Below are 24,503 nucleotides of genomic sequence, written 5' to 3' on the forward strand. Positions count from 1 at the left end.
TCCACTTCCTGGTAAAGCATTGTTCCCCTGAATCCAATGTTGACCATCCGTCTCAGCAGGATAGCACGGGGCATTCCCACAGGAACCCCCGGTCTTGCATCTGGATCCAGCTCTGCTACGTTTGCAGGATACCAATGTTCCTTCGATGAACTACTAGTCTCTTGGCCATTCCAAGCAATTGCATACTTACTACGGCAATTGCTCCCCAGCATAAAGGCGCAAGCAAGAAGACACCAGAGAAGGACACCACCAAAAATGTTCCCCCCTCCCCCTCCCAAACCTCTCTCCTCCCCTCTTCCGATGCCGCGCCAACAAAACAATAACGCCCATGCTGAATCCACTAACACTTCCGGATTGTTCAGGAGTCGGGAGTTCTCCGAACGAAGCATCATCTGTAGGGGCCATGGGGGAGGACGCAACCGTGCCTGACTTCTCGCAGTGCGAGTCAATCATGCCCTGGGCATAGAAAATATGGTGATGACACCGGCGCTGGACTCCGCCGTACATGTAAGTGAGAACTTTAAGCTCACCCCGGGCCATACCAGTATAACACAATAGGCAGCGTCGGTGATTGAACTGGCTGATGTTAAAATACATCGGGTCTCACGGAAGCGCAGCGCGAATTACTTAGTTCGGGACCTTACTAGCACAGAACTGGATCCTGATGTAACTCCTTGTCGACTCTTCTGTAAAGCCAACGGTCGAGAAAGACTGTTTGTGGATATACAACTCCTTCATCCCTCCTTTCCTGGGTTGGGTCAAGGTCGTGCAGCAATAGCCCACCTGAGGACATCCCCACTTTCTGACTAGAGTCCTGTATCAACATCGTGAACATCATGATCCACGGCTCATTGCGTGGCTCAAGATGAGAGAATACTTGGGGAATATCACCTATAGTCCTCAATTTCCAAAACATCCACATGTTTGCGAATCAAACCGGGTGTTAGGATCTGGCAGGGTTTGATTCAAGTAGACGTTATAAGTGAATAATGTTGAGTAGTGATGATGAATTCGGGAAAGGCACTGCCATGGGGTAGGGTAAGGCGGTCTATATAGGTGAGTTTCCAAGGTTATCATGAGTTTAATGATACCACCAACTCAGGGGTTAAATTCCATGAACAGTCTTTGTTGCTTGGGGAGGGGGAGGGGAGGAGGAGAAGGGAAATTGAGTAAATAAAAATGTGTCTGCTTTGTTAGCACAGTCAAGATCGTCACAATCTACTAAGACTGGAAGTCATATGGGCCTGCTGGCTTGACCCTGATCTCTGCATGCTGATGTCTGCTCTGTAGATCGATATCATCACGACACTTACCTAACAGCCTAACAGCTCATTAAGCTAGAGGAAATATCTAGCAGAATAAGAATGTCAGTGCGCTCACATGACCTGTCAAGACTAGTTTAAAATAAACAACCATAAGCTGGGTCTATTTTTTTTTCCTTTGTACCGCTTAATGTATACCAAAGAAAAGGGTATAAGTAGTAGTGGTATCTTGCTTCTATATCGTAGCAAAGAAGCAAATACATGCCATGGAGATTCAGTGCTTCAATCATCACAAACAAAATCCGGCACCCGAAAGAAAGTGCTATGCATCATATCAATCCCCCTTTCCACGCTCGCTCACATACCCCTGTTAAACTCAACCAACCCATCCTCGCCTCCCCGCCCATGGAACTCCTCCTCAAGCGACTCAGCCTTGACCCTCTGGCGCTGGGGGAACGCAGCCAGCGCCAGAGGCAGCACGGCGTAGCTGGTCACCAGGATCAAGCCCAAGTTCACAGGCGTGGTATAGCGCGGGTTCTTCTTCAGCCACTCTGTGCGCTGCAAGCGCACCAGAATCAGCGGCGGGATCACCATGATAGGCGAACTATTCAGCACACGACTGAGCGCGGTCTCAGCAACAGCCAGGGTAGCCGCCTTCTTGGACTTGCCCAGGCTCTGGGGGGCACCCTCCTCCTCAGAAACTGCAGCATCGGCCTCCTTCTCGGACAGGGCGACGGGCTTCCTAGCGGGGAAGACATCGATGCCTGTGCGCATTTCTTCAGCACGCATGAGGAAGACGTTCAGGGCACCGGCGCTGGCAACGGCGGCAAAGGGGACCAGACGGGATAGGATAAGGCGGGTGTTGGGGGCGAGGTTCTTGAGGCGGGGGACGAGGTTGTTGAGGCCCACGGCTACGGAGCAGGAGGCTGTCACGGCTAGGAAGTATGACTGAGCAATCTTGGACCAGGAGAGTGGGGAGGACTTGTTCGCGTTGGAGTAGTTGATGGCGACGTTCAGGGACTGGTTGGCAACTTGCCAGGCTATTGTACCGCGGGTCTGAGGGAGGTGTTAGCAGAGTTACGCTACCTGGGAGAGGAGGAAGAGCGTACGCCAAGGTTGGGAGTGAGCATGCCGGCCGTGACGACCAGGTTGGACAGCACGAAGCAGGACATGCGGAAGGGCAGGAAGACGGGCTCGCCGGTGTCAGGGTGCAGGGTCGAGTCGACGATCTTCTTTGCCCTCCAAAGATCGGGCGTCATGTGCTTTATTTGGCCCTGCTTGTACGAGATCAGGAGGTTCTTCGCCTCCTCGAGTCCACGGCTGCCGACAAAGAGGGTTCTGTAGATGGAGGACATGTCAGTGCCTGTTCTGTTACTAGTCTGATGTCGATATCCCCCCGATTGGTCCTCCGCGAGAGCAGTTCCATGTCCGCGACTGTCTGAAGTGATCGCGTACCATCAGGAAGACACACAGGTTGTGTGTCTGCCCCTTCCCCCTCTCCCCCTCCCTTCTCTCCCCTCCCTTCTCTCCCCCTCCCTTCTCTCCCCCTCCCTTCTCTCGCCCTCCTCTTTCTCAGCATATGAAGTCCTTCTCCTCTTTGCGTTCTCACCTCGGATCCGTGATGCTGGCGCAATGCCTGACGCGCCCCCAGTACGTGCTGAGGTCATACTGCGACTCGGGGAGTTGGCGGCCCCCAGGAAGTGACGCAGACATGTTTGCGATGACAGTCCAAGCCTTCTGTTTGTCTAAACCGATATTGTACCAGTCGACGACGAAAAGGAGGGTGTCACGGGCAACCACCAAGGTCGAGGGTCGATGGCCGGTCAAAATAACAAGTGAATTTTTGGGTCGCCAGAAACAAATTATCCGGACCCAATCAAGCGACTGCACACAATCGCGACTCCTGAAGGAGAGATATCGTAAAAATAATAAGACAGTGACCAGTGAAACGAATGAAACTAGGCTGAAGATAAGAGAACCTAAGAAGTCGCCGTTCCAGAAAAATGACTCCGACGTCGGTGGGGCAGGGGTCTTGATAGCGGATCGCGGGGCAAACAGCGCCGAGTCTGGCCGCTCCCTGACTGTCTGTGACCTCACTGGCAGCACTGGGGAACAGCCCACCAGTCAACGGCTGCAGGAGGGCTCCAGTGGCTTGACAGGGGGCGGCTGCAGTGCCCCGCTCCAACGCTGCAGTCGCTGACCATTGACGAAAGGGCATCTCCATGCAGCTGGACCACCACTGGACCACAAGCTGCGGCTACAGTGAAGCTAGCCGTCGTCGGAAAGCATTCGTGTCCTGGGACCTCCATCACCGTCCATGAGCTGGCTGTTCTTGTCCTGAATCATCCGGGCTACTGAGAAAAATGATGGTCAGCAGGTGCTTGCTGGAAATACGCTAGCACTGTGTCTTTGACGGAGTTTTACGGTCACGGCTACGAGCAGGTGACACGGCGTTCATGGCACTCGAAGCCATGTAAAACATCCCAGTCTACGGATACAGATTACCTTTAGAAGGATTCGTCAAAAGATACACAGCGGCCCGACGATATCCACCGCCCTGCATCCATAGGCTTTCCTGCCGCTGCGTTGTAGGTTACCCTAATCTTGCATCTCATCTCACAAACCTATCACTCATCGCCCTGAGGTCACCAGCAGGTCTGGTGTCATCATCCCATCCATCTATCCAATGCAGCACATCCGCCTGAGCCTAGCCAGGCTCTTCCGGCGGCTGCCCTTCTCGCCCTCGACGACACCACTCCAGGCACTGACCTACCTGCTGGGCATCTCCTTGTTCAGCATTTCATTCCTCGTCTTCCTTAACAGCAGCGTCTCCTTCGTCATCACCGACCTTATTGGCGTCAAGCATGGCGTTGGCGACATCGTGGGCACGCTTGGCTTCGTTGATGAGCTGGTTGCTCTCGTCGCTTGCCCACTATGGGGGCTGATATCGGACCGTGCTGGCGTAAGGCAGGTCGCCGTTGTAGGATACGCGCTCATCGGACTTGCCTTGATCCTGTTTGTTCAGGCAAAAAATGTCTATCCCCAGCTATTGCTGGCGAGGATATTCTTTGCCATTGGCGCGACAGCAGCGTAAGCTCTTCTTTTTCTTCTCTCTTCAAGGCAGCAGCACACTGATAACCCACATAGCGCAACAATGGTCACAGCCATCCTCCCCTCTCTCACCAACGACACCGGCTTAGACGCCGCGGACGAGGATGATGGTCCCAAGACTCCCACGACAGTGACGCGCTCCTTCGACTCGGAAGCGACAATCACCCCGGATCGATACCGTCAGGACCCGAGGATTGCGCAGATTCGCCGCGACTCCGACGACAGAGAGAGGAGTCGCGCCGGCCACGGTAGGCCGTCTGCGCTGGCTGGCTATGTCGGTTTGTTTACTGGCTGTGGTGCCCTTGTGGCATTGGTGTTGTTTTTGCCCCTGCCGGCAAGGTTCAGTCACCTTGAGGGGGTGACTCTCGCTGATGCGGTGAGGTATTCGTTTTATGTTGTTGGGCTGGTTTCTTTCCTTGTCGCCGTCTTCGTATCCATCGGCTTGCGGGGGATCAAGGGTGAGGAAGGCAAAGGCTGGAGGTTGCTCTTCACCTTCCACTCGACCCCTTCAGACCCCGAGGTTAACACCTCCTCAACCAGAACCGTAAACACCCCCCCCCCATCTCCCTTTCATTTTCCCCATGCCTGTTCTTGCTAACAGTGCCCAGAGAATCCTCCCCTACCGTCACCTCCTCCTCCGCTCCCTTTCCCTCGCCCTCTCCGACGCCGACATCGCCCTAGGCTACCTAGGCGGTTTTGTCGCGCGCGCCTCGACCGTCGCCATCTCACTCTTCATCCCCCTCTTCGTCAACGCCTTCTTCATCCGCCACGGCTTTTGCCAGGGCTCCCCTACCGACCCATCCCCCGAGCTCAAGCGCGAGTGTCGCCAGGCGTACGTCCTCGCTTCGATTTTGACGGGCGTGGCGCAACTGCTGGGGTTGATCTTCGCCCCTGTGTTTGGGTATCTGTCTAGTCGACTAGCGAGGAGAAGGTCTTGTGTGAACTGGCCTGTGGCAGTGTCATGTATGTTGGGGATGGTAGGGTATGTGGCGTTTCCCAGTTTGGAAAGCCCGGAGGTGAGTGATGTAGATGGGCGTGGGGGAGGGCCGGTGGTGTTGTTGCTTGCGGCGATGATGGGCGTGAGCCAGATTGGCGCGATTGTGTGCAGCCTGGGCTCTCTCGGACGGGGTGTGCTAAAGGTTGAGGAGACACCTGAGAGGGAGGAGGAGACGAGAGATGCAGACCAGGTGACGCTAACTGAGACTGCCGAATTTGGTGAGGAGGTTAGGGCTGCGGGCGAGACAGCGCCGTTGCTTGAGGGGAGGAGCCAGGAGCAAGCTGAGCAGGAGGATAATACACGGGTGCAGTTGAAGGGCTCTGTAGCAGGAGTGTACTCGTGGTGTGGAGGGGCCGCGATTTTATTGCTGACGAAGCTTGGCGGCTACCTGTTTGATGTATGGGCTACGGGGGCCCCGTTCTACTTGATGGCCATCTTCAACGGTATGCTGTTGTTTGCCAGTCTCAGCATCGATGTGGCACGGGCAGCGAGGACTTATTGATGTGTGTATATTGGATAGCTTTTTTAAATCAGCGAAGATGGGTTAATGAATAATCCTGTTTACGTGGCATTTCTCACAAGTCATTTTTTCCATTCAGGTTTATATCCCACTCCCCCCCCCCTCCTCCTCCTCTTGGCTCATCCTCTGACCAATTTTTATTGCTCCTCGACTCTCAATCCTCCTTCTTTCACTACTCAGTTCACAACCCCAGTCGTTTCCTCTTCCTGCTCATTTGTGTCTCCGCTTCCCAACATACACATACGACGCCGGATTCAACGCCCTCTCCAGTTCTCCAACCACCTCCAAATACGGCTCCAGCAGCTCCCTCAGCTTCGCAAGCCACTCTTCAAAATGCATACCCCTGACACCAGCTGCGTCCTCCTCATCCGAATCAGGGTAAAGCAGCTCTAGCAGTCGATCCATCACCTCCGGTGGAAGGATGTTACTCAAACTCCAAATCTGCTCAGGCGTTAGGGATGCTGATAAGAACGACTCAGTTGATTCCTCAGTGGGCTCTGGTTCCGGTTCCGGTTCGGGTGAACCAACCAGTGCTGTGGGGGAGGAGTACGAGAAGGATGGTGTTGTGGAGGAAGAGGAAAAGGCGAAAATTAATGATGATGAAGTAGCGACAAGCTTGTTGTCGAGCCCTTCACCTTCTTCTTTCTCAGCAACACCCGGTTGTCGGCTGGAGATTCGGTGGTCCCTCTGCAGGGAAGACGTTGATCCGTGATAATGATGAGCATCCTGTCTACGCAGGGTTTGGAATAGAGGGGGGTTGAGTTCGGCGTTGGGAAATCGGGGGTTGGAGCCATTCAACTCGTGATGACTCTTCTTCGCCGACAATGATGACGACTTGCTCGTGATCGTGTCGACAAGGAGGTCCTTGGACCAATTCGAGCTGCTGTCCTGCGAACGGGCAGAACTTCGAGGGCATCCGGAATGACGCTCTTCAACACCCATCCTCCAAGCTGTCATTGTAGCTCTTGAACCTGCTGGTGGACTCAATGAAGGTGTTGAGGGACTTAAAGTAACCTCCTTGAATCCGCTCATAAATGCACTGAATACACTGGGGTCCTCGCCAACATATCATCTCACCAACGATATTGTGTCCCTCCCCTTGCAACATGCTCTCTCTTGTCCCAAGCACCCTCAGCCTCGCCACGTAAGTCTCAAAGGAAACCCTTACGCATTAACAGTCTGGCCAAGCCAAAAACAAGGTACCGTAGCCTCTCGTCCTACCAATTCCTTAACAATTTTTAACTTCCATCTGTGTTGCCCAAGGACGTGTGTTAAGAGACATATTTTTTTAAAAAAAATTTACCTTCTTTAAGGCATTCCGTAATACGACATGTATAGCTAACACCGGAGTGAAACCCCAACCCAGTCGGCCGGTAACAATATAGGCCAGCTCGTTGCTTCAGCAGTGTACGGTACACGCAAGATGTAGTACAGTGAGGTAAAACTGAGCCTTACCTTGCTTGTGACGATGACTCAAAATTTGGAATTCCTACTACGACTAGGACAAAGGCAGTTGAAAGTTGTTTCTGACGTTCTGGCTCGAGCTATCCCTTCATAGGGCAAAGACATCAGCTAGTCAGTCTCAATCTGTCTGCCAGCACTTACACATGGTGAAACATAGCTTGACATGCTTGACCAGAGCAGTCAGCCCAAGGATGATTCAATCCATGAACTCCCGACGTATTGGCCTGTCAGATGGGGACTCTCTACCCACGAAGCCGGTAGCCCTACAATCCCAATAGAACACACACGGTAGACATATACGCGCACACTAAACATGATAGCCAGCTACTGTGTGGTATAAAGGGAACAATTTCCGGAGCAATTTTGGTCAGACCGAGAGAAAAAAAGACGAAACATTCCATTTTCGTGAACGAGTAAACCGAGTGAAGCCTTTGCCTTGCCTGTCTTTGTACCATCTAGGAAGCCAACAAGACATGGCTTGCTATGGCCTGTCGCTAATCAGTATGCGACAGATGCTTCCCGTTCCCATGAAAATTCATCAAAAGCCGCCCAAGTTAGATCCCTTCGCATACTAGAGGAAGAGAGGGGAGAGACCCTCGATCATGCAGGGGTATCTCCTGTGCCAGGCTCTAAGATGTGTTACCGCTTTAGCGGCTGCCGAGGCTGGGGAAAGCAGTCTCGTCGTTGGTGTTAATCGCGGGAGCAGCGTTCTCCTTAGCGCCGCCACGGCCACCGCGGGGAGCACCACCGCGGCCGCGGCCGCCACGGGCACCATCACGAGCACCGCGGCCGCCACGGCCGCCACGGGGGCGCTCCTCGACGTAACGGTTCTCGATCTCGATGATCTGCTTGGTCTTGCGCTCGCGCTGGCGCTCCTTCTTCTGGACGGTAGGAGCGAAGAGAGCCTCGTCCTCGTTCTTGGTCAGGGGCTTGAGACCCTTGAACTTGTCCTCAGCACCCTCATTGGGCTTGCGGACCTTTAGGGCATTCTCTTGCTCGAGAGCCAGCTTCTTCTCGGCGAGCTTGGCAAGGTACTGGTCGTAGGTGAGGACCTTCTCCTGAGGCTCCTCCTCCTTGGCCTCAGCCTCGGGGGCAGCCTCGCCCTCAGCGGCCTCCTTCTTCTCTGTCTGAGCGATTTCCTCAGCGGCCTGCTCGTCCTTCAGCTCGGCCTCGCCCTCAGTGGCACCCCAGCCCTGGCTGGCCTGCTTCTCGGAGTTACTCCGAGGGGCGCTCCTAGTGGGGTGACGGTCACCCTCCTCACGCTTGCCACGGCCTACGACAAAGTCAGTTGTTCGTCCTGGCAATGTGATAATTGTACCGGAAGGTTGACTTACCACGGAAGCCACCACGGCGACCACCGCGGGGAGCGGCCTCATCAGTGGGCTTACCACGGTTGGCATCGCGCCCAGCATTCCGATCACGGAAAGCTGTAGCAAAATGTCAGCGGCATATCGTCCCAATAAGCCAACCAAAGTTGAAATGCTATAGACTACATACCAGCCTCGTTGCCGCTCACATTAGCACCGCCGCGGCGGTTGCCAGCAGCATGGCCCTTGGGAGGAAGGCCATCGGTGTTGCGCTTGGCCGTGTGAGTCGATGTCTTCTCAACGGCCTTAACGGGGACGACGGGGGTCTCGTCCTCCGTGTTGCCTGTTGTCGAGACAATGTGTCAGTATATAATTACATCGAAGATTGTGTCGAAACTTTTCTTCTTCGCCGAGCACTGCCTTGTGGGGGACACGGGGCTGGCTCGTCACGAGCAGGAGGCGGCAGGAGATGGGGACCAACCGAGAATGTCGAATGGGTTCTGCAGGACAAACAGCGAGTCAGCTTCTCAATTCCAATGCCATCAAAAAAGATCGAGTATCAGCTCCCGAAGTTCGGGGCTCGAGATGCCTCGTCCATGCGACTGGCCGGGCAGACACAAAATGCGATACCCCGCAGTGGCAGCTGGATGGCCTGGATGATAGCAGGGCCACAATTGAACGCTGAAAGAGGGATCTAAAAAATTCGCATGACGGGCCGGGACGATGACGAGCAAACGGACCTTAGAAGCGACAGACATCGTGCCGCTGTGGTTTATCGCCCTTCAAGGCGTACTGATGAGAACCGACCGCAGATGAATCCGGTTGGAGAAGACCGTAGGGAGAAAGAAGAATGGAGGCGGAAACTGGCACCTCAGCAGGACATGCCCTACGTTCGGTGCGATTGGATTGGATTCCGGTCGGCGGTCCACGGGCGGAAATTTGTTCTTTCGCCTGGTTCAAGGTCACGACGGCAAAAGAATTCAGAGATTTTGGCTTTGCGCCTTCTCTGCTTACCCAATCCTGCACGGATCGCTTGCTGCCCCACCACACACTGTTGCGACTACCAATGTTTTTCCTTTTTCGAAATTCAGTGTGCGGGGTTCACCTTGAGTTAGGGCTTTGCTTTTCTTTGTTCTGTTGCAACTCGAGCCGCGCCCTTAACAAGCGAGAGTACCAACCGCGAAAACTCTGCATTCAGCAAGCATCCGTTCATTCCTTGTATTTTCAATTGCAGAAAGCCATTTGAAAGGTATCAGTCTACATCATCATTCTGCTTTTTGCTTCGAACCACGAACCATTTGTGTGGCCAACCCTGTCGCATCCAGATAGCCATCTTTGTGTGTGGCTCATCGGTTGCCACCCACCCACATACCACACATACGGCAGGGGCTGCTGTGATGTGCGGAAGGTCAAGCTACAACCCTTACCCTAAACAAGTTGTGGCAAAGGGCCGCGGCCCGAAGCCAAAGGGACCCGTCAGAAGACTTGACTACGAACGTCCCAACACCAAAGGAAACTCCCGTTTGCTGTAGCGTTGTTACAAAAGGCTAAACTACATGGCTTTTTTGTTTTCTATACTATACAATTTTTCATGGCAATAATAGCCCTTCGCGAATATATACAGGCAAAATGAAACAGATAGTTTTGGAAAACCTACCTTCTGCCTTGTCGCTTCGTGAAGACTCAGCAAAAAACAAGCGAGCTTATAACAGGTATACGCTGTAAACAGCTCAATCACTTCCATGTGTCTGGGAACCAAAAACACTATGTCCATGGCCGTAATGATGAGGAAACATCACAGGTATTAATCACATGGCACCTGTGGAACCCTGGAACACCGGAAACACAGGACATGAAAGAGATGGTAATGAAATTAATCGAGAGACGGACCCACGACTTTAATTCTGCTGTCTTCGGAACTGTGAAGAACTCCCTTTGGAGTCCCAAGCATTCAAAGAAACCCAAGAGAAAGTATACGAGAGACCCCTAGATCACCCGGCTGACGGAAGAAGTGCCCTGGGATCTTTTGTCGCCGAATGCTCGAAACTTAGCCGTTTAGTGTCTCGATGGTCACATTGTGGATGCCGAAGTATCGTCTCACTTCCGGTGTCGTTCCTCATTAACGTTTATGTCGTGGCATTCTGTCCCCGTTGTGTTTGACCACTTCATTACAAGTTCCCTTAAATTGCAAAACTTTTTTTTTCCCGTCATTCAGGAGTAAGCCAAGTCGAGGCCTCTCCTGCACCATGCTGCGAATATACAAAATGCAAGTTCAAAAAAAACCACCGCCCAGTTTTTTGGGTATTATTTTGAGATTTTTGTTTTCCACAGTATGTTGCCCCATGCCGTATCCGAAAGCAATGAACATTCCGTAGCTCATCTGTTGAATATAAGAGCGGTGTTAACTGGCGAAGAAATCCGAACCGATCCCGCTGGCCAATGCAAATGTTCCGAGGGTATCTCGATGTCGTTTCTCCGGATCGTCCTTCCAGTAACTTGCCCAAAGATTGAAGCTCCCTCTTTTCCTCCCACTCTTTTCCCCCTTCCACCAAGTTTCCTCGGCAATGAAAAAGCCCCAGAATCAGAAGTGGGTCACCAAGGTAGGCGAACCAGTCGCACTTACTCCGGTGACCCTGGGTGCTGCATGGGATTATCGCATGTTGCTGGTATCGAATGAAAACTGGGTTGGGAAGGCCATGCTTGCGCTGAGACCAAAAGGATCGAAGTCATAGCTGGTGTCGAGCAGCTGAGTCATCGATGGATACGTGCCGTGCTGACCATGGGCGACGCTTGAGTCCATCGGGGACTGTCCAGCCATGGGCTGGCTGCCAGGTGGTCCTGTCGTAACCGGTGATGATAGGGACATTGGTTGCGGGTCTCCGGGGTACGGGGGTCCCGGATAAGGGCCAGGTCCGCTTGGTGTGTCGGGTGTGTCGGCGGTGTCGTCGATCATGTCAGCTGCAGCATCGTATTCCTGTTCTGTATTACGGTGTTAACCATAGGTTAACAAAGTTTCACTCAAGGGGTGAGAAAAAAAGAAAAGAAAAGAAAAGAAAAGAAAGGAGAGGGGTATACTTGCCGAGCTGCTCGATGTGGTTCTGGAAAGAGGGAGTCGGATAGAACGAAGCCGTGCTTCCGCTTACACTGGGCCGCGGCTGGTTGTTGACGCTATGCTGTAGTCCCCCAATCGGCTGGTGCATGGACCGCGGTGTTGGAAGCCCATGCACCGGCGGACCCATTTGTGGAGGGGTTGCCTTCATTACCGGACCGGATGGTGGCGTGGGCCGCATGGACGGGTTCAGATGATCGGATCCGGCAGGAGACGGAGCATGCTGAGAGCCGAACGACGCTGTTCCAGGTGGCGAAGCCGAATGAGAAGAGGGCGTGGGCCGGTTCGTTGGCGACAAGGCCGAGTGTGGTTGAAGCGGAGGAGGTAGTGGCGTTACATTGATTCCTGGCTCAATCTTCGGGGCGATGCCAGAGTTTGATCTGCGTGGGTGGTGTCTATTGATAATTGGCCTCTGGATGGGAGGCGGCTGCACGATAGTAGGCTGAGGAATATGCGTTGGCCCAAGATTCGGGCTGCCAGTTTTGGCCCGAAGCTCTGCTTGTACATCGATACCTGGGACAGTGTCAGCATTTCCATGTATCGCAAAAAGATCATATCACTACACAGAGATTGATAGGCACCTTTTTCAAGCAAGATACGTTCCAACAACGAGTTTTTGTACCGCAGCATCAAACACTCATCGGCCGCATGGCGATGAGCCGCCTGAAGGTTGGCCAGGTTCTGCTCATGAGTCCTGATGGCCTCCTCAAGCTGCTTGATGTACTCGGTGCGACGTTCCCGAAAAGCTGCTTGGGCCTGACGGTTTCTCTGCTTTCTCTCTTCGGAAGTCGCATAGATCTGCAGGTGCTGGTTAGCTCAATGGTCATGCATGATTTAAACTCTGCAGCTAGATGGGCATGAGATGAGATGAAAGATAAGGGGTGATCTCATTCCGACTGGACGATCGGAACAGCGTTTCAGGGGAAGGATTGCAGTTTGGGCACACCCAACGACAGCCAACTGATAACGTACCGGCTTGCGACCGCCTTTCCGCTTCGGCTGCTGATTCTCAGGTTGCTGTGCAGAAACACCAGCACCACTAGCATTATTATCATTAGATGCCGCCGGCGTCGATGAAGCAGCAGGTGCTGCCGACGCAGGGGGTTGAGCAGGAGCCTCACCCTCGGGGCTCGACCCCATGGACTCCTCACTTTCTTCCTTTGGTGGAGATTTCTTGTCGACAGACATCTTATCGGACATATCCTAGCCTTCCTGTGCCTGAGACAATGAACTGTCTCTCACAACAACCTTCTCTGAAGAGGCTGTTGGATGGCAGCACCAAATCTTCTCTCACTCTAGGCTTGGCAGCAGCCGGCCCAGTGTGTACACCGATAAGCTAACTGACTGCTACCTGCTAGGCACTACTGTGGCCTGTGGCACACTGGCGACAGCAGTGGGCGATAAGCCCTATGTGTGAGCGTTGTGATTGTGTGTGGGGGAGGGTCCCGTTGCTGAGCCGCTTGCACGGGCGATCTGGCTTAGCGGACGGCAAGCACTGCAAGACCCAGCAGCAGGTACACCTGTAGCGATAAGGGGATGGTGACAGTGATAATCACAGTGAGTAACAAGGCGTGCCAGCAAAGGTGCGCTGCGATGTGCTGTATCTCCCACCCACAACGGCCAGAAAATGTCTTAAGCTTTGATAAGTACCGCCCGGGGTGTTTGCGCTCAGAGCCGGGAATGGCACCAATCAGTGCGTCATATGGGGGAAAAAACGGAAACGCTTGCGGGATCCGACAGACTGGGACCGGGTATGACAGTAGTCCCGGCGATAAGGTAAGGCTAGAGGATCAGGGAGTATGTCCCCGGATTCCGTGTGTCAAAACCAGATTGTCGAGGGTGACGCCGGGAGGGCAGAGATAAGCAAAAGGTCGATGGTAGGTTGAGTATGTGTCAAGAAAAGAGAAAAATGGAGGGTTTTATGTAATGTTAATGCCGCCTGAAGCGGGAGGGGCCCGCCGACCACGCAGGGCGTGCTGGGGTCACCAGAGGGGTCAAATAGCGAGCTGTCTCCCCTAGCCACGGCTCCAGTCTTAGACTGGACCAGGTCACCTGGGCTCACTTCTCGGCCTGATCCTCGCACCAAGATTGGCCCCGTTTTTTGCTTGCCCACGCACCGTCTGCGCCGTTCACACACCGCACCTCTTTTTGCCGGAGGGGGCGTCTCCAGCCGACTCGAATATATTAGGATCAGGGAACCGTCTCCGCGGATTGTCGATTTGTTGGACGCTTGTGCAGCACTTGACAGCAGACAGGACAGCTCGATCTCGGCCGGTAATGTACCTGATTCCCGGCGCGCCCAGCTTGCTCACTGCGTCCCTGCCTGGTGCCTGTGCCCTGGAAGGGTTTTGGTTCCCGCTCGCCCAAATAGTTCCAGGTTGCTCGATCAGCCGATGAATGGCCTGGTATCCACTCGAAGGCTCCTGAACGACGTCCAATGGGCCTCGAGAAAAATGTCCACCAGCGGTGCAGAGTAACACGATGCGACTCGTTCCGGTTCAGTCGACGTGCAGACAACAGCCAGTGCGCAGCTCTGGGGACCCTCCAGTCGATATACGATCGCGTCCTCAGGCTGGCAGCCGCATGGAGCGCGACTGGAGTGTTGGTGTACGGATTGTGGATTTAGCTGTTCGCGAGGTCGGGGTCCGAGTTTTGGTGGTTTCCCATTCGTCAGAAAGGGGGGGATACGCAAACAGGTGCTTTTCTATCCGCCTCGGAAGACCTCAAGAGAGCTGGAGCTTGTGAAGCACGGCCAACGCAGTTGCTGGTGTCGAGCCAATGCTGTCTGCTTTGGCCAGTTAAGGGTGTCGCGGGGCAGAGATAGGGGGGTCGCGTGACGGAGCCAAGTCAGTGGCTTCACACTCGGTGTCTAGTATTCCCGAGTGTGCGTCTCTGTGTGTGCTGGATACGTCTTACTGCGACTTGCTGGTTTGGACTCTAGAAGGCCGACAGCCGCCCCGTTGCCGGTGTGCTCCCCAAGACTCCCAGGGTGCAAGATTTCTCACCTTGCGGACTGCATCCCAATTTCGAGGAACATAGAGGGGTCGAAGAAGCGCTGGGAAGCTGTTTTCTTTGTGACAGTTCCTTCCAGCAGGGTGGCACACCCCGTTATAAGTTACTAATGAAAACCTTGAACCAGGTCCTTGGGCAGGAAGTCGCGCTCCCCACGCTGCTTCCAGGCTGGAGGGCATAGCATCCCGTTCTATTGGAGCCCACGGCTGCCCGACTCGGAGATCTGCTAGTGTTGCTCTGCGGCACTGGAAGGTACTGTTCTCACCTCATTCAGGCACACCTTCCCGAGCGCAGGGGCCCGCGACCTCCATGTCCGGTGTGAGTGTGAGGGCTGTGGGCGGCTGCTGGGCGGGCAACTGGGCGTCTGGAAGCGCGGGTGTGTTGGTCCAAAAGGCCCCTGGTCAGCGTGATGCTGGCATGGCGCCCGCTAGCCGCGTACAAACAGACACACCCACCCTCCCCTCCTCGCGACATATCCTATTTGGGAAGCGGGAAAAGGCCCACTTCAACGAAGCTTTTGAGCGAGATTTTGGGGGCACATCATTATCGCATCTCGAGGCAACATTGAGCGGAAGCAATGCTGTCTTGAGTTGATCAACTGAATGCCGTGGGAAAGCACAATTTACGTTTTTTTCGGAGCTCTTGGCCGTCGCCTGCAGTGTTGTTCTCTTTGTAGCATTCGCCACTAATTGCCCAGTAAGGTCACCCAGTGTTTAAGCAAGCTGTACCTCTGCTCAGCTTTCTGGACAAGACTTCCAAGTCAGGTTGGTCGAACCCCTCAAGCCCAATTCCCAAGTCAAAACGGGGGTCGCGACGTCGGGGACCAACGTCATTCGGCATTTTCCAGACGAGGTGCTGTTGCAGTCGTTGCAGTGTACCTGCTTGCGGCGTGCACACTCTGCCGTTGCCGGTGACTGCAGATTTTTTTTTTTTCAAAGGCAACATCCCAAGGTAGGATCCAGTTCCAAGCTTTCGCATGCACGCGAACCGGGCAGAGAGCCTCGCACAAGCTCTTTGTCTAGGAAGATGCATGGGCTGCAAGACACCTTGTGTCCAAGGAATTTCCAGGGCGCCACGTATTGTCAGCGGTCTGTCTGCGAAGGACGTCTGTCCTCTGTCAGGGGACTCGAGGACACCGACATCGGTCATTCCGGGGAGAGGGGGCGCTTTTGGGGTCGTGGTGAGGGGCTAGAAGTGGAGGTAATGACATCCCGACAGTGCATCCTGCAGATGTCACCGGATTCCGCGCCCTTTAGATCGACTTTTGATCACCATGTTGGCGGGGACGCGTTGCTTGACGTTCTTGCCAAGCCTTCAGGGATGTTAAAATTTTCAGCGATCACCTGAGCGAGCCAAGACATCCAGTGTTGTGTGTCTCCGAAGACGACCCCCACAGTGTCGAACCGCTATACAAGCAGACCACGATCAGAGTCAAAATAAAAGATGGGATCGACAATTGACAGCGCCACAAAAAACGAATTCTGGAATTGCCCCTCCATAACCGGGTATCCTGGAGCGGCTTTAGATTCCAGATAGGTTCAAGCAGACAAAGACTGAATGAGCCGAGTGCTCGATGTATAACATTGGAAAAGATTGCCCAATTATCATTACCTGCGAAATGCAGGCGAAACAATAAGGACGGCCGAGGATTGAGCCGTCAGCCTCCTTAGAGAGACTCATGCTGTGCTGCTCTAAACCGGCGAGGTCCGGACGCGGCAGAGCTCGCCCGAGTCCTTCAATGAAGGCCACTGGTTAGGATCCCGGAACTCGGGGAACTCTGCATGAAGGATCAAACATGCCTCTTCCATACGGAGCACCTCCCTACGTACGTACCTATACTTGCTCAACTTGCCACAGCATCGTGTTGCAAGGCTCGTCACTGAACAGTCAACAGCCACCTGCAACATGGCTGTCGTTGAGCGTCTTGACAGCCCCACCCCCGCAATGCGCTGACCTGCAGGGAGCTCGTGGGGTTCCACACCAACCCCACGGATTGAGCGCCTCAGAACAAGGGGTTCGAGCAGGATGACCCCCAACCTTCCGTCTCTTTGACCACGGACAACGGCAGAGGTCCGACGATGACACGGGGGAACAGTCTTGGACGGCACTTCTTGTGATTTTGGGCATGTTTCATCGTCTGGCTTCGGTTCCTCAAGCCGTTGTCTGGCTCAAAGATATGCCCGAACAGACTTGAGACTCCAGACATCATTTTGGTTCTCAGCTGAAAGCAGAGAAGTCTCACATTCACCGACAATGTGATTGCCGAAATCTTTGGTATCGTCCCAGGAAGCAAGATTCACATGACAATTGTAGACGTATTGCCAACATCGACTTTCTTGAAATTGCATCTGCCGCCCTCGATCGTCAGAAGATCCCGCAAGATCCTCGTTCAAAGTTATAGCCTGGCTGCTGAGTGCCGAATTCCTGATGTGGGATGAGTTGTCGTGGTTATGTTAGAGGTCGCAACTAACGTGATCAGCTAAGAAGTTTCAAGGCTTCGACAAACTTGGCGATGTCCTATACCCCCTCCAATAACGGTCAATGGCGTTGTAGTGTCCCGACAAATGAGCTTCAGGCGATTCGGGGACTTGGACAGTAGTTCTTCCTAGCCTTGGATGTGACGTCCAACCATCTTCGATGACTGGAGATATCAGAGGAGCGAAGGCTAACCGCAATTCAACTCGATCCCAAAATGCGTCTACAAGCGAGTCGAAAAGAGACAAAAACTCCGTGATATGCGGCATTTGTTCGATGGCACTCCTGTTTCAAGTTACCCGCTGAAGGAAGTGAGCTTACCGAGCCTGGCTGAAGTTGGGGGTGCGCTGACTTTGCGCGCGGGATGATCGGGAGCTTAGGAGCCAATCGAGAGGGAATGGCTAGGGAGGGAACAGAAAAATTGGCAACTGGGCGAAATTAAGCCGTATTTAAGAGGGCTGTGGCTCTAACCCAAGAGGGGTCTCTCCTTTCATGTTATGTCTGCAGATGCAGGCCAACTTGAAGGTGACGTTGATGCCAACAGCAGTCGACAAAGTTGAAAAGGGGTTTGAGGTTCGAAGATGCCAAGACACCATACGCGTACTGTAGACTTAGACCTAGCACTGTGCTACACACGGTTCAAGGCCCACACTCTAGACCCCCCCAGAGGGTTTGTTTACTTTCCACATACGACGAATCAAACATCAGCCCACGCACAGCTCCATCTTACATTCCATGTCGCGCGCGTCCGACTGACATCATCCTTCCCTCGATCTATTCGCAACACGTCCGTCAATTAGCTTCATTCAACCCATTTTTGAGCTCTATTTTGCTTGCAGCGCGCGTCACCACAATGGTTCGCCGTTCCGCGCGCATAGCCAGCCTGCAAAAGGTGAGCTGACTTCGTTCCCGAGTTTTTTTTTTTGGATGTAAACAAAACAAATACACCGCCCATTGTCGCGTCTGCATTGCCATCGTCATTGCAAGCACGCTGACACGCTCTTTTTTTTTTGGATTCCCCTGTAGGCAAAACAAGCTGATGCGTCCGTCCAGAGCCCCGAGGAATCGTCGCCGGTTCCCCCCATTCAGGAGCAGGAAGAGCCTTTGCTCGAGCTGCCGCCGCCTGTTAAGCGCAGACGCGGCAGAGCGAAGCGAACTGAGCCCCAACCTGCTGAAGAAACCAAGCCCGCCGAGCCTGAGCCTGTTGAGACCAAGCCAATCGAGGAGCCAGAAATTCCCGAGAAAAAACAACAGAATGATGTCGAGCCGCCTGCACCGTGTGCGCCGTCCCCAGTCCGGGTTCCAAAGACACCTGGCGGCTCGTCTCCCATGAAGCCGCCCATGTCGGAAATGCATCCAAGCAAGGTTCACCCGACTATGGGCCCTCCTTCGTCTGCTCTGCGTCTTGGGTTCACCGACATCAAGCCGGCGGCAAACCGCGGCGATGGTCTTCCGGCCGTTGCACAAACGACCCCATCCAAGGTTACCGTGCCCTCGTCAGCCTTCACTTTCCGCATGACGCGCAACACTCCCACTGCCGCAGCCAAGCCAACTACTGCCTCTGTCGATATTAGTCTGAGCGATGAGGCTCTGAAGATGATGGGCGATATCCGCGAGCAAGCCGCTAAGCTCAAGGAGGATCTGCGTGCGCAGCAGGAGGCCGAGAAGACCGAGGAAGAACTGACAGCTGACCGCAAGATTGCTCGTGCCAAGGGCAAGGCGGGCCGCTTCAGTGCCGCTCACATGGCCGAGTTCAAGAAGATGGACTCTATTGAAAACCATCCCTCCGTTCTCCGATATCATCCAGACCGTCTTGCTCACATCGGCCCGCTCAAGCCGGGTGTCAAGCGGACCCAAGACAAAGCCAATCTTGACGAATCGGAGTCGACTCGTCCCAAGCAGGCTACGCCCGGGCTCAGGTCAGCCAAGAAGGAAGCTCCTGCTGCTACTGCTGAGCCACCGAATAGTGTGAAGCGCCCCCGTCAGCACAAGGACGAAGATGTGACGAGTAAACGTCCTTCGTCACGCGACGGCAGCTCCATCCCAGCTCCCAAGTCCGTGTCGGGTATTCCTCGGTCCAAGCCGACTCTGTCCTCTTCTCTCCTGACTCCGACGAAGGCTTCTCTCGCTCGGACGTCTACTGTAACCTCCAAAACCCCTGCCCAGAGCTCTCTGATCAAGTCCCCATCGAAGCCGACCGTCAGCCTCTCTAAGCCAGCCCTCAGTGGTATCCCGAGATCTGCTACGACGAGCAACCTTCACTCTCCTAGCAGGATTTTCCCTCCAAGTGCTAAGCCTGCTCCAGCCAAGGCTGCCGAGAGCAACGAGAAGAAGACTACTCTGGTTCCTGAAGCTAAGGCCACACAGGCTACGGAGACCAAGGCTACCACTGAGGTTAAGCCTGCTCCAGAGGCCAAGCCTACCACTACTACGGAGGATGTCAAGAGCCCGTCGAAGTCCCGCTTCGAGAAGATGGGTCTGGACAAGATGAAGGCCTTGCTTCGGGATGCCAAAATGAAGAGCGCTCTCCCCGTGCCTGCCTCGCTCACGTCCAAGACTCCAGCCCCGGATCGCCCAGAGAAGAGTGCTCTACCCGTGCCTTCCACCACACCTGGCCGCAAGCTTGCCAAGCAGGTGTCCTTTACTCCTGAGACACAGCGCGCTGCCATGACGCAGAACTCACCGTCTCCCATCAAGTCCTCCAACATTCCTCAGCTGCCCAAGCCCAGAGAGCTGCTGGGAGAAGTTTACTACCCTTCTCTCGATGCTTTGCTCGCCGAGCAGGAAGCTGCTGGCCCGCGCCCGCTCCCCGAGCCTCCTGCCAAGGAGTCGCCCAGCAAACCCACTTCTTCTACTGCCGAACCCGTCATCAGCGAGTTCACCTTCCGCAGCGAAAAGACCATCAGTCTCGGCTCGTCCCCCGGCCAAGCCACCATCCGCCCTGTCCGGCCCTCAATCCTCCCCACGGAGAAGCTCCCTGTCGTCGAAGCCGTCGTCTCAACCAGCACCAGCCCGAACAAGGAGAATGTGGCCCCTTCGACCATTCAGAAGCAGCGTAGCGTCTTCCTTGCCCTGCCGCATGGCATGTCTAACAAGAAGCGGCACCGTCCGACCTCGGATGAGGAGGATGCGGAGAAGGAAGCTGCTGAGCGCGCTGCCAAGAAGCAGAAGATGGAACTTGTGCCGGAGGGCGATGCCCTACTTGCGCCGAGGCTTACTGCCAGCGTGATGAAGAAGGGTCCTGCTGGAACAGTGACGACGGGCGGGTCGCCTAGCAAGGTTGTGCCTGCTGGTAGCCCGAAGAAGGTCGAACTACCTGGTCATACGCCGGCTACGCCTAGCCCGATTAAGAAGAAGACTAGTATCTCGCTGAGTCGGCTGAGTGCGTTGGCTAGGCCTAAAATGAGGAAGTAAAGGTGAAGTTGTCTTGCCAGATCGTTGGTAAACATGGCTTGGATGGGCCTGAAGTTTGTTCGACAGACAGCATGTCTTCAGCTGGCCAGATACTTTGTCAGTTTGGTGAATGAGTGTTCGGCTACGACCGGACTGGACTACTTGTGTTGAGGGTCATGTCCGGGCGATGTGGGTGACACCGCGAGTGTAGCTTGGACAAGTTGCTCTACGCGAGCATAATCCCACCTCAGTTGAGTGATTGGGTCATCCTGATTGTATGGCATTGCGCTTGCATTTGATGGGGGTCAGAACCATCTCATATTCTCCATTCGCATGATTCGGATGCGGCGTTTTCGGAATGCAAAGAACATGGGCGATCAGTTCGGTGGTCGGTCTAATGGGCGTTAATATTGCATGGGATCTTTGGTGTGGCGCAGTGTGTAGGAGTATTGTAAATTGCTTATTGTATCCATTGATTGTTCTTTCCTTGTAAATAGAACTCATAGAGGGTTCTTGCCTTGCTAATCTCGGTTCCCTTGTTGGTAGTGCTGTGTTTGGGTCGTGTCATGTTCGCTTCATCGAGGTCTTTCTTATGTCGTAGAAGCTTCAGTATTTCCCGTGTTCGCGTCATCCATTCAGACTTTTGATATATTGCTCTCTTCTCATCTCCCAGCTCCAATGGCCATTCAACTCATGGAGTTAGCTGCCGTCTCTTCAGCGTCTTGACATCAATCCAGTTCTCTTTTCCGAAATGACCCCAGCATCACAATCTCCCCAGCCCTCTGTCCCAGACCCTGTCCCCTTCACCTGCACCTTCTGCTGGAGAACCTTCACCCCTCCGTCATCCCAATACCAAGATAACCATCCATACCAGTCATTCCACCCACGTGTCATTGGCCCCTCCTCCACAGCCCGGCTAGCATGCTCCCGCTGCCATGCAGCACTTATATCACTTGCAGTGTGTTGGGGCTGTGGCCAGCTTGTATCCCGCGGCCAGGCGTGTGTCAGTTTGGGATGGTGCTTCTGGCATTGGGGATGTTATGGGTGTTTGTTTTGTGGGGATAGGAGGGTTGTAATTGGGAGGACAGTTAGTCAAGTTTGGGACGAGCAAAAGGTTGTGGAGGTGCAGGAGGTTCCGGTATGTGAAGGGTGTTTGGGGGATGTGGAGGGTGAAACAGACGGAGCGAATTTTGAGGATAAGGGAGGAGTGAGAGAGACAGGATTGCCTCGGTCGACAATCTACGTGTCAATGAGGGATCCAGTCGGAGAAGGGGCCTTTAGGCCGAAGGCGGGGAAGCCTATTCCATGTTGGATGCAGCCATCCTGGGAGAAGATCGCGCAACAGTCACAGCAATTGTTAGAAGGCAAGGGTCACAGGAAGGAAGCATCTCGGGAAGTGCAATCCCCATCTCCCTGTGGCCAACCCGCTCAGAGATTGAGTGAAGACGGTCAAAACGATGAGCGCCCGACAACCCCGATTGCCAATTATGAGACTCTTGTCCAGATGCCACTCAGACAAGCTGTATCAAGCGATGCTCCAACAACTTCGGTCGACTCGGATTACCTGACACCTCCTGAGTACCCATCGCCTGGACCATCGCGAAGGCTGACTTTCAGGACACTGGACTTAAGAGACAGCTCGCGATCAATACCTCTAAGTCTCATACATTCAAACTCTAATCGCGATCTCCATATGAGGAGGAGCTGTTCCACTGCAAGTTCGCGCTATCATCTCGTCCATCCCTTTGCGATCCCAGGAACCTTCCCCCCGCTCCCAGTCCCGGAACGAAGACAAAAATCTACAAAACGGCAACACAAAGAAACTTCCGGGCTCCGTCGCTCAGTCCTTGTCAATCATTTCATGGCCAAGGTGCAGAAGATAAAATCGTCCCGAAAACACAAAGGAATACCTATTGAAAGTTGGCAACTTGGACACGATGGGGTGGTTGAATGCACCGGGGGAATGTCAAGATGGAAGTGGAGGAGATTGAGGGCTCGTGCTCGATTGAGAAAATTATTCAGGCATTAGGTGTATATTTTTATACAATAGTCTTAAAAGACTGAAGTTATCAACACCCGAGATCCAAAAAGCACTTGCGCTGACCCTGAGATGACCAACTCTCGTTTTCGAGATTCTTGATATCAACCCAACTAAATAAGGCTGTCAAGTCTTGGTGGCGAAGTCCCACATGAGCTCGATCTGACCAATTATATCGTGTGGGCAGAAACGAAGGTAGCGCCAAACCATCTCAGCCTTGCGTCTTGCCGCTCCCAATCAGCCCTCCCATTAACATCCAGCCGTTATCAAATCATCTCCCTCCTCCAACTCCCCGTTAACCAAACCCTAACCACCGCAACCATGGCTCCCCTGACCCCTGACCTGAAAGCTACTCAAGGCAAGCCCCTCCTGTTCCCATTTCCCATCAGCAACCTTCCAACTAATCCTCACCAGAAAACATCAAAAACGTCATCACCGACCTCTACACCGTCCTCTCCCTCGCCGCCAACTACGACACCATCTCCCCCTCCACTGTCTCCACCCGCAACAACGCCCACCACTCCACGCGCGAAGCCCTCATCCACGACTTCGACCTGCTCGCCGAGTCCCTGCGCGAGACGCATCGGACCGCATCCTCCACACCCCTTTCGGCATCACAAGGCATCCCCGAGCCGCTGATCCAGTATGTCGAGAACGGGCGGAACCCGGATATTTACACAAGAGAGTTTGTTGAGCTGGTGAGGCGGATGAACCAATTGATGAGGGGCAAGATGCATGCGTTTGGGGAGTTTCGGGATTTGCTTGCGAGGGAGATGACGGTTGCGCTGCCGGAGTTGAAGGAGGATGTGAAGAAGGTGGTTGTGGAGACTGGGGGGAGGTGGCCTTTGCCCGAAGAGGAGGGGGAGGGAATGAGGGGAAGGAGGGGCAGCAATAGGGAGAGAGAGAGAGAGAGAGAGAGAGAGAGAGAGAGAGAGAGAGAGAGAGTAGGTTAGGTTACGGGTACGGGTACGGGTAGGTACGGTACGGTAACGGTAACGGTAACGGTACGGTAACGGTACGGTAACGTAACGGTACCGTACGGTACGGTAACGGTACGGTACGGTACGGTACGGACGGTAACGGTAACGGACGGTCGGGTAACGGGACGGACCGGTACGTACGGTACGTAACGACGTAGGTAACGTACGAAGGTAACGGACGGACGTACGTACGGAAGTAGAACGTACGGCGTACGGAACGGAACGTAGTACGGTACGAGACGGTACGGTACGTACGGACCGGACGACGTCGTACGGACGACGAGTAGACGTAGGAACGGTACGAACGGTACGTAGACGACGACGTACGACGACGAACGGACGGACGTACGACGTACGGAGAGGACGAGAGNGACGACGACGACGAGACGTAGAGTACGAGAGACGAGCGAGTAGNGNGCGAGNGNNGAGAGAGAGAGAGAGGAGGATTTCGGTTGGGTTCGAAGGGGATGGCTAACGATAGAGGGACGATCTCCTGCTCGATATCGGAGATTTGCGTTTTTTTGGAAGGGGTTGGGGGGAAAGGGGAGATGGGATATCATGATACCAGGCATGACACATGGACACATGGTTGGCGTTCGGCGTTATAGGTTGGGTTATGAGCAGCATCAGTATTACAACACATCTGGCATTGCCCCTATTCACTGCATTAAAGACTCAAGAAACATCGGACGCTAATCGTCTCGGAATAAAATGCAATTACGAATTATCTAGAGTCCATGTAACAACACCAGCCGCTATGCGAGACCTACCCACCCAATCCCATGATGGATGCAGATAGACAACTCGGCCGCGAAGCCTAATGCCACACTACCTA

The 24,503-nt window shown here is 54.0% G+C and overlaps 7 protein-coding genes across 7 annotated transcripts; 3 read left to right on the plus strand and 4 right to left on the minus strand.

Annotated features, from left to right (window-relative positions):
• Nucleotides 1-1,619: 1,619 nt before the first annotated feature.
• On the minus strand, nt 1,620-2,975 carry CTHT_0022300 (uncharacterized protein; the record flags this gene model as incomplete). Its single annotated transcript, XM_006692634.1, has 3 exons — nt 1,620-2,318; nt 2,372-2,600; nt 2,872-2,975. The coding sequence occupies 3 exons, from the start codon at nt 2,973-2,975 to the stop codon at nt 1,620-1,622; spliced, it is 1,032 nt and encodes a 343-aa protein (XP_006692697.1).
• Nucleotides 2,976-3,948: 973 nt separating this feature from the next.
• Nucleotides 3,949-5,872, plus strand: CTHT_0022310 (uncharacterized protein; the record flags this gene model as incomplete). Its single annotated transcript, XM_006692635.1, has 3 exons — nt 3,949-4,352; nt 4,410-4,917; nt 4,982-5,872. The coding sequence occupies 3 exons, from the start codon at nt 3,949-3,951 to the stop codon at nt 5,870-5,872; spliced, it is 1,803 nt and encodes a 600-aa protein (XP_006692698.1).
• Nucleotides 5,873-6,100: 228 nt separating this feature from the next.
• On the minus strand, nt 6,101-6,847 carry CTHT_0022320 (uncharacterized protein; the record flags this gene model as incomplete). Its single annotated transcript, XM_006692636.1, has 1 exon — nt 6,101-6,847. The coding sequence occupies one exon, from the start codon at nt 6,845-6,847 to the stop codon at nt 6,101-6,103; it is 747 nt and encodes a 248-aa protein (XP_006692699.1).
• A 1,154-nt stretch (nt 6,848-8,001) lies between these two features.
• Nucleotides 8,002-9,419, minus strand: CTHT_0022330 (uncharacterized protein; the record flags this gene model as incomplete). The annotated part of the gene is made up of 5 exons (XM_006692637.1): nt 8,002-8,627; nt 8,689-8,781; nt 8,852-9,004; nt 9,143-9,161; nt 9,402-9,419. 5 exons carry the CDS (start codon nt 9,417-9,419, stop codon nt 8,002-8,004), a joined length of 909 nt encoding a protein of 302 aa, XP_006692700.1.
• A 1,892-nt stretch (nt 9,420-11,311) lies between these two features.
• On the minus strand, nt 11,312-12,958 carry CTHT_0022340 (putative sequence-specific DNA binding protein; the record flags this gene model as incomplete). The annotated part of the gene is made up of 4 exons (XM_006692638.1): nt 11,312-11,635; nt 11,805-12,283; nt 12,370-12,568; nt 12,743-12,958. The coding sequence occupies 4 exons, from the start codon at nt 12,956-12,958 to the stop codon at nt 11,312-11,314; spliced, it is 1,218 nt and encodes a 405-aa protein (XP_006692701.1).
• A 5,152-nt stretch (nt 12,959-18,110) lies between these two features.
• CTHT_0022350 (uncharacterized protein) lies at nt 18,111-20,671 on the plus strand (the record flags this gene model as incomplete). Its single annotated transcript, XM_006692639.1, has 2 exons — nt 18,111-18,149; nt 18,311-20,671. 2 exons carry the CDS (start codon nt 18,111-18,113, stop codon nt 20,669-20,671), a joined length of 2,400 nt encoding a protein of 799 aa, XP_006692702.1.
• A 2,089-nt stretch (nt 20,672-22,760) lies between these two features.
• Nucleotides 22,761-23,641, plus strand: CTHT_0022360 (uncharacterized protein; the record flags this gene model as incomplete). Its single annotated transcript, XM_006692640.1, has 2 exons — nt 22,761-22,773; nt 23,103-23,641. The coding sequence occupies 2 exons, from the start codon at nt 22,761-22,763 to the stop codon at nt 23,639-23,641; spliced, it is 552 nt and encodes a 183-aa protein (XP_006692703.1).
• Nucleotides 23,642-24,503: the final 862 nt, after the last annotated feature.

The sequence above is a fragment of the Thermochaetoides thermophila genome (assembly GCF_000221225.1).
Source record: "Thermochaetoides thermophila DSM 1495 unplaced genomic scaffold scf7180000011816, whole genome shotgun sequence".
Lineage (NCBI taxonomy): Eukaryota > Fungi > Ascomycota > Sordariomycetes > Sordariales > Chaetomiaceae > Thermochaetoides > Thermochaetoides thermophila.